This window comes from Chelonoidis abingdonii, chromosome 9 (genome assembly GCF_003597395.2).
Source record: "Chelonoidis abingdonii isolate Lonesome George chromosome 9, CheloAbing_2.0, whole genome shotgun sequence".
Lineage (NCBI taxonomy): Eukaryota > Metazoa > Chordata > Testudines > Testudinidae > Chelonoidis > Chelonoidis abingdonii.
The window spans coordinates 3,574,235-3,588,915 of NC_133777.1; the positions used below are offsets into that span (position 1 = coordinate 3,574,235).

A 14,681-nucleotide genomic window follows, 5' to 3' on the forward strand; every position below is an offset into this window, starting at 1 on the left:
ATCATTTACTTCCTAATTGTAAAGCATTTAATAAACCAATTGCAAAGATACCGTAGCCAGGATTAACCCCATTTGGGAAAAAAGCAGAAACAAGTGGCTACTCTTAAGGCTGCTTTGAAAAGTGACAAGTTGGGGAAGGAACAGCCTGAGGCAGAGAGGTCTGCTCTTACAGACACTGCAAATAGCAAGTTGTTTACTGGAGTAATGAATGAAACTAAATTGTTAGTAAGCAAATATTTTATTACACACTGAAATACACAGGCAAACCAGACAACTGTATCAATTTAAACCATCCCCTAGAAGCAGCATTTTAGCACTGAAAGTCTAATCAGTTTGAAATATTGTACGCACAGACAGTAACTAGGCCACCACTTTCTCTAACCACCTTGTTTAAGTGGTTTTGCTCGCTAGAGGGCAGCATTTCTGCTGCCACATATACTGCTGAGTAGTACATATGGAAGTAAAGGCCTTTAAATTGCTGCCTCAAATTAAATCATCATAACACATTATAGCAGGGCCCAACATCCTCTTATTCTGTAGACATTGGTGACCCCTTTCACACAGGAAGCGTGGGTGTGACCCCCCCCTTAAATTAAAAATGGGGGGAGGAAAATTAATTTAATGAGGGCTTATGACCTCCATGTAACCACCTTGCAACCCCCCTGAGGGGTCATGAGAACCGCTGCTTACACATTCTGCCCTGCTCAAAAGCATTAAATCCATCACCTTTCTACAGCAGTTACAATAGAGCCCCAGTCCCACTATAGGCCTCGAGGTACTACTGGAATACAAACAGAATAGCCCTATTCCAATGCAGAACCAAAAGAGCATCTGATACCTTTGGGCTTTGTACACCACTATAATATGCTACTGTCAGCATTACTCACTACAATTTGACTACTCATGCAAACACCCATACTAGTTACTGGTCAACCTATTTTGCTGAGTAGGGACTGGAAACTCAGATGTTTTCAGCGGTAAAGACTATTAGTGTTTCAGTGAGATTGTCCTCAAAGCGTCCCATTTATAAGCAGAACATCAGCATTTAGTATATTTATCTAGAAAGGGGTACAAATGTGGAACGTTGCTGAGGTGCTCCACGGCCTTTCATGATTGTTCATGTGTCATCCATGGCTCTTCAGACTCCCACAGTGTGCTAGAAGAAAAAACAAACGTCTGGTTTTAGAAATAACAGTTATAAAACAACACCCCAGTATGTCCCTCTCCTCCAGAGGATACTGACAGTGTTACTAGCATCCATCTCCCATTGGCCTGAGTTATAGGAACATGGGTTTTATTCCCCACACATTGGGTCTGTGGACAATAAGCTTAATGCTCCTGTTGCTGTAGGCACAGTTATCTCCCCAGAAGCCATTGCAGAGGCCAAAGGTGATTTTCAGACAGTGCCAGAGAACACCCATGGCAGTTTGGTGCTAATGGGGAAAGGGCCCTAGAGAGACAATTAGCCTCTCAGGCCTGAGGGCGGGCACTGAGCCAGCTCACCAAAATGCAAGACTCCAAGAGACACTGGACTCCATGCAGAGCCCAGGAAGAAGCGTGGGATCCCCTGCAAGGGCAGGTCTCCGGCAGCCTATGCACGCTGGGGGCCCCCAGCCCACAAGGCAGCAGTATAACTACACCTGCCAGCATGCCCTGTGGAAGCCAGCCCACAGCCATGGAAGAAGGATAGAGCAGGACATGCTGGAAGGTGTAGTCCCTGTAACATATGCCTGCCACATGCCCTATTAGGGCACCCTTACCCCCCACAATAATGCCCAGTCACCCAACACACAGCGCCTGGGGTGACAGCTGGGCTAACCTGACCTCCTGCAGCCAGAGTCCGGCAACTCATCCCATTCCAGTGCTTGGACTTCTCTCGGGTGAACACTTGTTCCACGTCAGCATTACTCAGAGGCATGGCGAGTAGGGAAAGTGCAAACAGGGCTAGCTCTTTAAAACACTGTTCACCGCTACTGTCTTGAAAATTGTATGCTTCCACTCAGAACTGCTCCACATCTGTGCTCTTCCATTGCTGGAAGTTGATGGCTTGATACTGTGCATCCAAGCAAGGCCCCCAAGTCACCTTTGAAAATTCAGCATGGAGATGTCAGTTGAGGTTTTCCCTGAAAGAGAATAACTGATGGACTGAACACAGACAGATTCCCACACATTAATATTTTCTGGAAGTATCAACTGTACTTGTTTAGCAGCTTCAAGAGCTTTGTATCTCCTAAACCAACAGTAAACAGTTCTCCAAAATTAACAGCACACAGTGCCAAGTGGCTGGCTAGGTTACTCAAATTGACATTAAGAAGTTCGTGATCAGATAAAAGGATACTTTCTAGTAACACTCTTGATATAAGAGTAGGAAAGGAAGACTGGAGGCAGTCCAGCATTCTGAAGGCATTTCAACCAGAGTTGAATTGGAACAGTTTATTGATTCTAGCAAATTCCTGAAGAACTGGCGTTAGAAACTGTAAATACAGTTTATTGACAGGATCACAATACACCTGATGCAGAAGTTCTGCATCATAGCATTGCTGTTTATCTTTGCTCAGTTCAAAATGCAACTTTAACTCATACTCACAACAATTGTGAATGGAGGGCCATCTAGTGTCTGATAGCTGACCAAACTTCAGTGGCATGTTACGGTGATTACTCAGGTGGTGAATATGTACCAAATCTCAGGGAACTGTGGCAAAACCAGATGCAGGAATGGGAGACTAAAAACTGTAGATTGGCTGGCAGCTGGCAGCATGTCTATAGCTTTACTGGCACACAGCCGGAGAGTGTGACAAATACATTTGATCAAACAGATTCTCATTCTGTTGGCGAAGATGTGTGTAGCAGACAAAATTTGTCTTCCCAACCATGATGCTACAGCCGTCAGTCGCAATCCCAATACACCTGCTGAAATCCAGACCAATACAGTCAAGAAACTGAAAGAGTGCTGTAGCAGTTGCTCTGCTGTTTCACTCTCCAAACTGACTAATTGGAAAAATGCAGACAATTTTGTTGAAGGAGGAACTGAAGTAGCACACTACAATGCAAAACTGTTTTACTGCAGCAATATCTGTGCTTTCATCTATAACCAGTGAATACTGGAGACTCACCAATGTCTGATGAGCTCAGAGAACATACAGGGAGCAATAACACTGTTTATTAACACCATGCATTTTGTGCAATGCAAACTTACCTCTTTTTCAAACTTCCCCAAGGTGATCCATGGAACTAATCTCTGAGTGGCAGGCAATGTAGCAGGCTAGATTTAAATTTGCTTGGTGCATCATGGTTGAAGCTTTGATTCTGAAAATCCAGTATCTGTCAGGTGCATAGAAGAAAACGGTGTTGCATTTGTTTTATGTTTGCCAGTCCCTGCATGATGTGCAAGAATCTAGATTTTTACAAAATCTGCATGCAGCTTTGCTGTCATCATCTCCGACCACAGGCTTTATCCAATCTACCAACTCCTTTTCTTTTACCCACGCCTTTTGGTAGTTGTTTCCATATTTTACCCATTTTGTTGGCAGCATATTGCTCTTTTGTTGGCTTAACCTGAAAATGGCCTCTAAGCATGGCTTAGCTGAAACATGATAGGCTGTGTCAAGTGGGTGGGCCAGAAAGTTCACAAACTTGCCACCCACCCTGCAAGGAACTCTGGGCAGGGGAATGGGACTTGCATGCAACATTTACCCCACCACCCACCCAGGCTGCGAGCAGCTTGGGTAGGGGAGTGGGAGTTGCATGCAGCATCTGCTCCCTCCCCCTCAACAAGGATCTCAGAGGGCTTTGGCGCACTATTTTCCTACCAGCACTGTAGTATCCCAAGGGCAGGGAGGAAGGGACTAACTTTCAGTCTCTCTCCCTGCAACCTCCACCCACTCCTGCTCCTCAGTCACAGGCTGACCGGGCCTAGCCACACCAGCTACTTTATGTGCCTGCCTGAAGGTCAGAGCACCCAAGGAACAGAGATGACAGACTGAAAAGCTAGTAGCCGCAGATGCACCCCCCGAACTGCACCTGTCAGGAGCCCCATGTAATCCCCCAGCGCTCTGCACTGTCCAGTCAGACACCTGCCTACCAGGGCCCCACATACCCCGCCCTTCATTAGGCCAAGATTCTTGTCCCCCCATTTCAGATTTCTCCCTGAAACAGCATCCCCCCCGCGATTTTCCCCATCACATTCCCCATCGGGCAGGACCCCTCCTCATTCTACTTCCCTATCACCCCTCTCCCCCACGCTCTGAGGTCCCTCTCAGGCGACACCAATCCAGTGTCCCCTCCACTACGCAAACCCCCACAGCCCATGTTCCCCCCCCCCCGCCCCATGCAGGTGCAAGGACAGGCAAATCACAGGCTGCTCTATCCTTCTCCCCCAACAGCACCCAAACCACAATCCAAACCGACCGATCCCCCCCTCCTTTACCTAGTGAGCCGCAGCCACGTGCGGAGGGGGATGGGGTGGAGAGCGCAGGCAGCAGCAACCCCCAAAAGCGAAAGGAGAACGAGGCAGCCAGCAGCCTTTTAAAGCTTTTTTTTTAACAGATTGCGCAACCATCAGCCAATTACGCTCTCCGGCGGGAAGTTAAAAACAATTTTAAAAAAGCCCCCGCCCCCAAGCACCAGGCTGCTTAAAGGCACGGGAGGCACTCACCTAGCACGGAACACGTGCTTGCTGGGCGCTGCCAGCAGGCAGCTTTGCTCATGCGCAGTGCAGGGTCTCGGGCTGCTCTAGGCTGGGTCACCAGTCAGGCGAGTCTAAGTCATGCTCGATCCGGGGCTCCGCCGCTGCTACCCACGCATGCGTACAGCCGGGACTCTGCTGCGGGGCTGAAAGGAGCCCCGAATCATGGCAGGTGGCGCAGGCGTTCTGTGTTTAGGGGGCGGGGCCTTCCACCTCTTTTGCGAGAAGCTCTCGCGAGACCTCGTTTCCTATAACTACCCAGCCACGGAAGGCGACGGCCTTCTAGTCTGAGAGAACACGTAAGGCCGCGCTGCTGCGGCGGGTATCCGCTATCATCGGGCCCGGCTCTAGGGCGGGTGGGACAGGGCCCCGCTGCGGAGCCTCTGCCAGGGGTCCGCCTCTCGGGCACAGGCCTATTTCCCGCCCCGGGTAGCGTTATCCGGCCCGTCTTCGCTCCCCCAGAGGCGGCCGGGGGGGGGAGGGGCGAGGTGGAGGGAGGGGGGAAGGGAAGTCGCGGAGAGAGGGAAATGGGAGCTGCATTCCCTGGGGACTGTGGAGAAGGAGTTAGACTCTAGTTAGAAAAGCTGCTTTGAAGCGCATAAGGGCTAGCGCGGTAGCTGGAGCAGATGCTAGAAGGGGGCGTGCTCCCTGTCTGGTACCTTAACCCAGGTCTCTTTAGTTGGGGGAAGTGCCCGGTCCTGGTGCCTTTGGGAATGTGTGTCAGTTAAGCCCTTGTGCAAGTCAGTATGTACTTGTCCCTTTCGTATAGCAAATGGCGGACGACGCCGGTGCTGCTGCTGCAGGAGGTGCGGGAGGTGCAGGGGGAGCTGCAAGAGGGGGTTTCCGAGGCGGCTTTGGGAGTGGTCTCCGAGGCCGTGGTCGGGGTCGTGGCAGGGGCCGTGGAAGAGGGCGTGGGGCCCGCGGCAAAGCTGAAGATAAAGAAGTAAGTCCATTTGTCAACTGTGCATCTTTAGCCAGTCTTTAAAGACTGGGCCTTCTTTCTCTCTGTAGTTCTAAGACGTGTATCTGTGTTTAATGTTTTGTGAAGTTTACATGTGTTAATGGTCACACGTGGACACCAATGACAAATGCATTGTTATAACTGGGAGTTCTGTTATACTTCGATAGTTGTGTGATTGATTGGTACTGCATGATAGATTGCTTTATGTAGAGCTTGAAACTTTAAAGTGCAAGGGCAGTGGAAAAAACTGGTTTTTTTAATGATAAAATCAGTAACATGCATAAAGCTAAAAAAACCAAAAAACTTATAAGCTCTAAGGGGCACAGCATAATTCTTGTATGCTTATGACACCCTGGATTGTCACTGACATTTATTGGGGGTTTTCTTTTGTACAGTGGATTCCTGTCACCAAACTTGGTCGCCTAGTCAAGGATATGAAAATCAAGTCTCTTGAAGAGATTTATCTCTTCTCCCTTCCGATCAAGGTAAGCCTATATGAATTGTGTAGGTGTCTCAGAATTAGAGTGCATACTAACATTTGCAAATCATGTTATTTTTATCATATATGACAGATGTTGCATTAGCCAAGTTCTGATTATAAAGATCTGTCCTACTTTAGGGCTTAAGTGGTTGACAGTGGATGGGATTCATCTGCTTCCTTGTGATAGAACATGAGACAGTTGTCTCAAGTGGATTGAGTCTCCTGCCTTCCTTCAAGTTATTGGGAATAGGCTATGTAAAGGTAGTATGCCTGATACAATGCAGCAGCTGTGTTCTGATGAAAGTGGAAAATACAAGTTTGAAAACGCAAATTGTATTTATTATGACTTGAGTATGTTGGCTTGTACTGTGCATTATATGATATAGTTTGAATATTTAAAAACTTGCATTTTCTATAGTAGATTATTCAAATCTTACCTAAAATATATGTTAATACTATCACTCATATTGGTACATAGAACTGTTCATTTCTGTGCTGTGTTGCAGGAAGCTGATCAATACCATCTTAAGCCTGTCATGAGGTAATGGGTAGCTTTTGAACTGTGATTGACTAAGTTACTTTGCTTCCTGCAGGAATCAGAAATCATCGACTTCTTTCTGGCATCTTCCCTGAAGGATGAAGTTCTGAAAATCATGCCTGTCCAGAAACAGACTCGTGCTGGTCAGCGTACCAGGTTCAAGGTAGATTTTCACTCTTGACTAAAGTGGAAGCAGATCCATCTTTGGCTGATGTGATACTTATTCTCCTGGTTATATATTGTTGGATCGTAAAGAATCTACAGTTACTTTCACTGGTGTTCACAACATTAGGTGGTATAGGAATTATCAGATGGTAAATCATAGATGTTCATGAGACAACCTACCAAATATACAGAAGTCAGCTCATAAGCACTGTTAATTATTTATTGAATACCAGTTGTATCCTTCTGAATGTAGCCTTATAAATAGCTCTTACAAAAATTCACAATGCATTTATATTGCATGATACTGGTATGGTTCACCAGGAACTCAGTGTTGTGGAGACACTGTATTTGGTCCAAAAGAAGGAATGCTGTGTAGCCAGTTTTTTCATTGCATTCATTCAAATGCAGCCTTCTGACCAGGAGGTGGCTGCAGAGGGTATTCAAGAATGAAGATCCCCAATTGTCTCTTCAACCTGAACTGTCCTTGGCTTAGGAACATGGTTTGGGGGTAAAAGTGGGTTTAACAGCCTGCCAGTGACCTGGTACAAACTTGGGTAGCTGGAGTTCCTGTAATTTATACTTGGCTGGAGTGGTGTGTAACTGAGTAAATGGAAGGTAGCAGTGTTCCAGCAACACCTACTGTATGGGGAGCTGCAAGGATGGGGGCATAGTTGGGGGGTATTGCCTCATTGAAAAAATCTGCTGCCTTTAATGGCCTCTTTACATTTCTGGAGTTGCAGTGCAGAATCTGCTGCAAGAGGTGTACAATAAGTTTGAAAGACTGGAGATTTTCAGATTCTGATGGAGATAAAGGACTCTACCATAACCAAGGGGCAAAGTCTGCTGGATGTAGTCGGAGGTGGTAAAAGGCTGATAGGGTATGTTCTTATTGAAAGGAGGTTTTGTAAATGCAGCATGGATGCACAGCTAAAAAGTTTCTTTTAATTTTAGGCTTTTGTTGCTATTGGTGACTACAATGGTCATGTTGGCCTTGGTGTAAAATGCTCCAAGGAAGTAGCCACTGCTATTCGTGGGGCAATCATCTTGGCTAAACTATCCATCGTACCAGTACGACGAGGCTACTGGGGTAACAAGATTGGCAAGCCTCATACTGTACCTTGCAAGGTAAAGACTAATTTACTTCACTATAGCTCTGCTGCGCTTCAAAGCATGAAGGAGTTATCAGAGCTTAAATATTCTCATAGTTGAATGTAACCTGCTGTTTTGTTTAGGTTACTGGTCGTTGTGGATCTGTTCTGGTGCGTCTGATCCCAGCACCCCGTGGTACAGGAATTGTATCTGCCCCTGTTCCAAAGAAACTGCTGATGATGGCTGGAATTGATGACTGCTATACTTCAGCTAGGGGTTGTACTGCTACACTGGGCAACTTTGGTAAGTTACATTTTGGGCCAGATGTCCAATCTGTTAGCAGTTTAAACTGTCTGGCTTAAAATCATACTGTACCTCTGTCCATTTTGGGTGTCTTTGTAATATAGTCCCAGTGGCTGACTAAATTACCTGTTTTATTTAATACTTATTTTAGATAATGTTAAATTAAAACCCTTATCAAACTGGAATTGAGCTCCATATACTACCAGATTGTACAGTGCAGATTGATCCTATCAAAATTTGATCTGAAGTTAGAGCTCTCTTGTAATACAGGCTTTGAGGCATTGAATTAGTGTCATCCTCCTATGTGTTCTGTTCAAAATTCTCTCAGCTCTGCTCAGTTACACTTGGTGAAGTAGTGTAATTGTCGTCATTAGAGAGAGAGAGAAAATGAGTTCAGTATGCACGGCAGAGGGACCGTGTGATATGGTCTCCCTGTTCCTTTTCAGACTCTACATGTTTTCTAGATTGAGGGCCATTAAATTCTGAGGCAGGCACTAGCTTTTGGTGTCTATTGTGCCTTGCACAATGGAGTCCCAGCTTGGTTGAAGCCTCTCATTGGTACTGTGTAACAAAGTGCAATGTCTGACTTTTCTCAATAGCTAAAGCCACCTTTGATGCGATCTCCAAGACCTACAGTTATCTGACCCCTGACCTCTGGAAGGAGACTGTGTTCACCAAGTCTCCTTATCAGGTAAGAATTAAATCAGTGCATTTGTTCATCTCAGAGTTCATCATGCCAAACTCCTGACAGCTGACTTCATTAGGAGTGGACTTAAAATTTCTATTGCAGTTAATAAAGTGAGAATGTGGTTTCATATAGAATGATAGAAATGTAGGCCTGGAAGACTTTGAGAAGTCATCTTGTTCAGCCCCTGTGCTGAGGCAGGACTCAAGTATACCTAAGCAATCCCCGGCAGGTTTTGTCTAACCTTCCCTGATTGGGATTCCAGTCCATAACTACCCTTAGTTTTCCTAGTATCTAACCTAAATTTTCCTTGCTGCATATTAAGCCCAATACTACTTGTCCTATCTTCAGTGGCCTGAGAACAGCCATCATTGTCCTCTTTATAAAAGCCCATAATATATCTGAAGACTTACCAGGTCCCCCAGTTTTTTTCAAGCTTAAATATACTTAGTTTTTAACCTTTTTATTGTTTTTGTTGCTCTCCTGCACACTCCAAGCTGGTCATTGGTATCGCCTGGATTCCAAGCTAGCTAGAGAATAAAATGGGGAGGGAGGGAGGAAGCTTGGAGGGTTCAGAGAAAGATGCAATTAAGTTGTAAAAACTCAGTCTCTTGTTTAAAATGGATCTGTACAGTGAGGCCTCCAACATCATTTGGTTCAAGGCAGTGAAATGTCTCTTGCAGGAATTCACTGATCATCTGGCTAAGACCCACACCAGAGTTTCAGTGCAGAGAACCCAGGCGGCTGCTGTGGCAACTACTTAAATGGTTTTTGTACAAAATAAAGTGATAAATGAACAAGAGTTTGGTCTATTTTTAATCCATTGGAGGGGGGATGCAGATTCATCTGATGTGGGTTTCTGTGTTTAAGTGAAATCTGTTCATGAAAGGTATGGGTACAGTGAAAGGTTCAGCTGAACATATGTTAAATATGATACAGTAGCCAAAGTTACTTTTGACATCCTTTATTTGCTAAACAGCTGAATGACTTCTTAAAAACTTGCTAGTTAAATTTTTTTCCTGATTGACTTGCCCAAACAAATGAATTGAGTGACAGCAGCACTTGTTCAACAACTTACAATAACTGGTGCCACAGAGGAAACCCTCTTTCCTCAGAGAAAAGATTGTGAATTAGGTTTGAATGATCAACATGTAATAGGATTACTGAAACAGTCATGGTTAATTTTTAGGCAGACTGTTTCTAAAAATGGGAAGCAGAGATCAAATGCAAGTAAAGCACTGAAGACTCCCACAGAAGTGATGCTCAAAGAAACCAGATCCTTGAGGCTGTATGTCTAAAACAATACTGTTGGGAGTTAGTGTAAAGATACCCACCACTCAGTGATGTGGGCCCAGACTGAAACTTCACTACTAATGGGGGTCTGCTGCTCTAGAAATGAGATCAGATAAAACTTAACTTGTTCTGGGGGATCTGATGGTAGCTTTCATTAAGTCAGTCTGACAGACCAACTAATGTAGAGTGTACTTAGGAACTAGTAAACTAAAAAAACCACCTGTTCAGGTGGTAAGTGGCAATGTGTGTACACTTCTAGACAAAAGTAACTTTGTAAGTACTTAAATTATTTGTAAAGACTATCAGTTCCACAGGGCCATCCTTGAAACTTGGAAGGCAAACTAAATTTTCTGCCAGTCAAGGATAAGATAATTCAATATAGTAGTGGTGATTCACAGGGCTAGCCACTAAAGCTGTCAAAAGCAACTTTATCTGAAGTGAACTGTGGTAATTACCTTCAAACACCTGAAATACAAATGCATCCTCTGGTAGTGTTTTCTCATAGTAAACTGGAAATCAAGGTAGAAAAATGTACATTGTATAGAACTCAGCCAGTGATTGCATTAGCGTATTGTTACTGAAGGACAAAATGCATTATCCAGTTAATGTTTAAGAGGGGAAAATAAACTCCCAAGTCATCTGCTTGCAAGCAGTTAAAACCCTCAAAACCAGTTAACATGGCTAAAGGTGCTCTATTTTCAAGCACTGAGTTGCCTTTCTCAAAGGGACCCAAGAACTTAAGTCATTTTAAACAATGTGAAAAACCTTTGATCCATTGACATGTGACCATGAAAGGGCTCCCTGAGTTTATCTGAGATCACTTGAGTAGAAGATTATCTTAATTCAAGCTTTCATGCCAAACCAAGTGAAGTCTTCCTGTTTAGTTTATAAAGATGAACAATTTTGCTTGCAGTCTGCTGGCCAGAGCACTTTTTCTAGTAGCATGCATGACTGTGCTGATAAGGGAATGCTGCATGTTCTGCACTGCAAGAATGAGTACTGCCAATGTTTTTGCTTATTTTTTTAGAGTGGCATTGACAGTTCTAATACATTCACCTCTTAACAAGGCTGACAGTATCATCAGTTGTAAAACCTAGTTACTTGGCAGAGATGTTCTCTGCAAATGCTTTATTGTACAGTTGAGTAATGCAACTCATACAAACCTCAGCATCCAGCTACACTGGAAGAATCACATAATACAATGAGTTACAGCTACCACTGTGAAACCCATCCCATAATACAGTATTCAAACCTTAAACTTCAAATACTACCCACTGAGGATTTGCACTTAGTCTTTTGCTTCTGCTTGTGCTTTTCTTTCTGCAATCATTCTATGTTTCTGCTTCATTAAACATTTTCTAGCAGTTCCATGGGCACCAAGATCAGCATCTAAAACAAGATTAGAAGAAATGCTGTGAAGTGTTCAGACTCTTTAGCTTGATGCTCCACTGAAGACTTTAACAAGGCTTTAAATACCATCCCCCACTTCATTACAGTTCCATCCTGTGAACCAGAGGTGGGCAAACTTTTTGGCCCCAGGGTGACAGCTGAGTGGGGAAATTGCATGCAGGGCCATGAATGTAAGGCTGAGGCATGGTGGGCAAGGAGTTGAGGTGCAGGGTACACAAGGGGTGCGGGCTCCAGCCCAGCACACTTATCTGGAGCAGCTTCAGGATGGCAGTGGTGTGCACTGGGGCCAGGGCAGGCTCCCTGCTTGCCCTGTCCTTGGCTTTGCACTGCTTTGGGAAGCAGCACCACATCCCTGTGGCCCCTGGGGAGGGGGAAAGAGGGCTCCACACATTGCTCTTGCCTGTAGGCACCTCCCCCGAAGCTCCAATTGGCTGAGAATGGAACCATGGCCAATGGGAGTTCTGGGGGAGGCAACCACAGGCAAGAGCAGCAGGAGGAGTCCTCTTTTTCCACCGCAGAGATGCAGTGCGAAGCAGCATGGGGCCCACAGCACCACAGGGGTGGCAATCCCACAGGCCACCATAGTTTGCCCACCACTGCTGTGAACAAAGCATAGCCACAGTTCCTTTCTGAGCACTTATCAAAGAGGGTTGCTCTAGGGCCCCTCTTTCAGGAGCCGAGGGTACCAGTTTCCAAATCTTTAGGATATTAGACATCCCCTCCTGCCCCCACCCCAAGTCATGCTAGTCAAACTTGAACATTTTTAAAATAAATTAAGAGGCCTTAGATGGCCTTACTCACATCTATCTTGATAGGCTTGAGCAACCTGAGCAAACTGCTCTATCTCCTTTGCACAGTTCTGAACGAAGCTATGTCCTTCCCTCTGCTGGCAAGCTCCTACCCTTTCCTGAATTATCTTCACAATTTCCTGATCAACTTTCCTGTGTGAAAGAGAGATCAGTGTGAGTGCAGCAGTGGCAATAACTTCCTGCAGCTGGAGAATAGTGTAGTAAGTTACATTCTGGCTAGAACAAGAGGCCATTTTATTAGCTGCTTTAATATGGGATACAATTAGAAGGCAGGACTAAGCAAAATCAAGCCACAGGGGCTTGGCAGCAATGCTGTATGTAGTGTCATCAGAGAAGGAGAATCAGCAGTGATTTTCGGGTTCTATTCAGAGCCCAACTCAGGCACGCTGCAGAAAAGATACTTAGAACGATGTCAGGGGTAGATGATCAGCAGCAACTGCCCAATATTTGAAATAAGCTTCTAAGGAAGCTTATTGGCTTTGCTACTAGCAGAAGAGAAGCTTCCTAAAGTGGAGTAGGAGCTGGGGGAAACCTCAGTGTGGAGTATTTACTGGGACAAGCTATGATTGAATCAGGAACAGGCTTCTAAACTTTCATGGGGGAAAAAAAATCACTATGATTTTGCAACTTCAAACCACATGAAAGCTGCATACCAATCCCAAGCAATCTACTGCAAGAAAAAACAACAACACTGTGCTCTACTGGGTTTCTTCAATTGAATAAGGCTCCAAAATCATTACAGCTATGCTGCAGATATACATACATGTCCCTCCTCCACTGCGCCTCAGCTTCAAAGAAGCATACATAGTCATCCTCCAAGCACTCAGTCAGATCCGGCACACGGCGGTAATTCCGATGATAGTAATAAAATTTTTTCTTCGCATGTTGGCGCTCCATCCATTCTGCAAGAGTCAACCACCACATTCATGCATCTTCAAGGTACTAATCAAAGAGATGGACAGAACCAACTAAACTACTACCGGGCATAGTATAGTTCTTGTTTAGGATGGAAAGCATACAGGACACATGACAAAAATTGTCTCCATAATCTAACGTGTACTGAGTGACTTGGAAAAGAAAAGAAAAGAAATTTTGCAATATGTATTTTGTACTCTGACAAAATCTTGAGTTGCTTTCTATACAGCCTATGTGCCACTGACTGGGCAGGAATCATTGATAATATCAGGTGCATGTCCACCTGCCCTCACTTTCCAGAACTAACTCTACAGAGAGAATGCTAAGCTGGGACTCCACGGAAATACAGTAAACACTATACTGTGATGTCCTAAGCCTCACAAAATCAGGCAGTCACTTGCCCTCTGGGTTATCAGCCTGATATTTTCTATCACAGAGTTCAAAACTAACCAGAGAAGGGAGACCCCGGTTCCTCACGTTATCAGAGATGATGAATGACTCTCCATCAAAAAGCGATACGGATCAGTGCATAACCCGGGGGGGGGGTGGGGGGGAGTCTCCAGAGAGCATATGGCACTGAAAGCAACCTGGTACCGGGCAGTACCACCAGACGGGAGTGGGACGCATCCCTGGAGCCCCAAGCCCCGTCCTGGGCAGATCATAAGAACGGACATACTGGGTTAGATCAGGGATCCATCTAGCCCAGTGGCCGATGCCAGGTCCCAGAGGCGATGATGATCAAGCCCATCGCACGTGGCTCTGATGGAGCTCGGAGGGGACGGTCCCCCGTGACCCTCTGGCAGCACAGGTCAGCAGGCAGTTTCCGCAGCCTCTGCTTAGGCGCTGTCAGGCAGGGAGAGGGCCCCGGGGGCTCCCTGAGGCGGCGGGACCCAGCACGGGATCGGGGTGAACCCAGACCCTCGCGTGCAGCCCGAAGCCCTGCCCGGGGCTAGGCCCAGCTCCACGGGGATGGGCTGGGAGCGGGAGGGCCCCTCTGCACCGACCCCCGCGCGGCTGCAGGGGGCCCGATCCACACAGCGGGGCAGGGCGCGGGTGCTGCCCGGGGAGCAGCCAGGGGCCCGGCCCGCTACCTCGGAAGAAGGTGACCGGCGCGTCGACGCTGTAGTAGAAGAGGGTCTGGATGATGGTGACCGGGTTAGGCAGCGACGTCCGCTTCTCGGGGATGGGGGTGCGTTTCGGCGGCCCCTTGTACACCTCCGGGTCCCAGTCCTCCGGCATCGCGACACAGCAGCGGCGGCGGAATCTCCTTCACCGCCGACCCGGACAAGATGGCGACCCCCTACACAAGCTGGAAGGGGGTCAGGTGGGGGCAAAGGTCAAAGGTGAC

At 46.2% G+C, this 14,681-nt stretch overlaps 2 protein-coding genes, 1 long non-coding RNA gene and 2 other non-coding genes across 9 annotated transcripts in view; 2 read left to right on the plus strand and 3 right to left on the minus strand.

Moving 5' to 3' along the window:
* Nucleotides 1-9,708, plus strand: part of RPS2 (ribosomal protein S2) — a 66,011-nt gene extending 56,303 nt beyond the window's left edge. Inside the window, exons 1-7 of one of the 2 annotated variants that reach the window (XM_032762764.2) lie at nucleotides 4,969-5,627; nucleotides 6,041-6,130; nucleotides 6,720-6,827; nucleotides 7,781-7,954; nucleotides 8,062-8,221; nucleotides 8,821-8,912; nucleotides 9,590-9,708. In XM_032762764.2, coding sequence (XP_032618655.1) covers nucleotides 5,457-5,627; nucleotides 6,041-6,130; nucleotides 6,720-6,827; nucleotides 7,781-7,954; nucleotides 8,062-8,221; nucleotides 8,821-8,912; nucleotides 9,590-9,670 — 876 coding nt within the window. In that variant the 5' untranslated portion in view covers nucleotides 4,969-5,456 and the 3' untranslated portion in view covers nucleotides 9,671-9,708. Of the gene's footprint in view, nucleotides 1-4,968; nucleotides 5,628-6,040; nucleotides 6,131-6,719; nucleotides 6,828-7,780; nucleotides 7,955-8,061; nucleotides 8,222-8,820; nucleotides 8,913-9,589 lie in introns of those variants that run through there. The other variant, XM_075069138.1, reaches the window with a different exon arrangement.
* LOC116814837 (uncharacterized) lies at nucleotides 220-3,976 on the minus strand. Its single transcript, XR_004371353.2, has 3 exons — nucleotides 3,197-3,976; nucleotides 1,820-2,123; nucleotides 220-1,156 (listed from the first exon to the last, which is right to left on the minus strand). It is a non-coding gene; the product is annotated as an uncharacterized LOC116814837 (long non-coding RNA).
* On the minus strand, nucleotides 1,276-1,405 carry LOC116814861 (small nucleolar RNA ACA64). Its single transcript, XR_004371359.1, has one exon. It is a non-coding gene; the product is annotated as a small nucleolar RNA ACA64 (small nucleolar RNA).
* On the plus strand, nucleotides 8,540-8,678 carry LOC116814860 (small nucleolar RNA SNORA64/SNORA10 family). Its single transcript, XR_004371358.1, has one exon. It is a non-coding gene; the product is annotated as a small nucleolar RNA SNORA64/SNORA10 family (small nucleolar RNA).
* Nucleotides 9,709-9,854: 146 nt separating the features above from the next.
* Nucleotides 9,855-14,676, minus strand: NDUFB10 (NADH:ubiquinone oxidoreductase subunit B10). 4 transcript variants are annotated; one of them, XR_004371351.2, is made up of 5 exons: nucleotides 14,425-14,659; nucleotides 13,182-13,320; nucleotides 12,436-12,550; nucleotides 11,475-11,588; nucleotides 9,855-10,664 (listed from the first exon to the last, which is right to left on the minus strand). XR_004371351.2 is itself a non-coding variant. In XM_032762767.2 (5 exons), the coding sequence occupies exons 1-4, from the start codon at nucleotides 14,570-14,572 to the stop codon at nucleotides 11,488-11,490; spliced, it is 528 nt and encodes a 175-aa protein (XP_032618658.1). In that variant the 5' UTR covers nucleotides 14,573-14,676; the 3' UTR covers nucleotides 9,855-10,664; nucleotides 11,475-11,487. The 4 variants fall into 4 exon arrangements, 3 of the variants coding, with proteins under 3 accessions (XP_032618658.1, XP_074925240.1, XP_032618659.1); XM_032762767.2 differs by having other exon boundaries at nucleotides 12,411-12,550; nucleotides 14,425-14,676; XM_075069139.1 differs by lacking the exon at nucleotides 9,855-10,664 and adding an exon at nucleotides 11,297-11,411 and having other exon boundaries at nucleotides 11,459-11,588; nucleotides 12,411-12,550; nucleotides 14,425-14,676.
* Nucleotides 14,677-14,681: the final 5 nt, after the last annotated feature.

Bases quoted from the DNA above. Each gene is read 5' to 3' on its own strand.
- NDUFB10 (XM_032762767.2), bottom strand. From the start codon at position 14,572: ATGCCGGAGGACTGGGACCCGGAGGTGTACAAGGGGCCGCCGAAACGC. The intron at 13,321-14,424 runs GTAGCGGGCCGG...TGACTCTTGCAG, and splicing joins GCCGGTCACCTTCTTCCGAG to AATGGATGGAGCGCCAACAT. The intron at 12,551-13,181 runs GTATGTATATCT...TCTTTCACACAG, and splicing joins GCGCAGTGGAGGAGGGACAT to GAAAGTTGATCAGGAAATTG.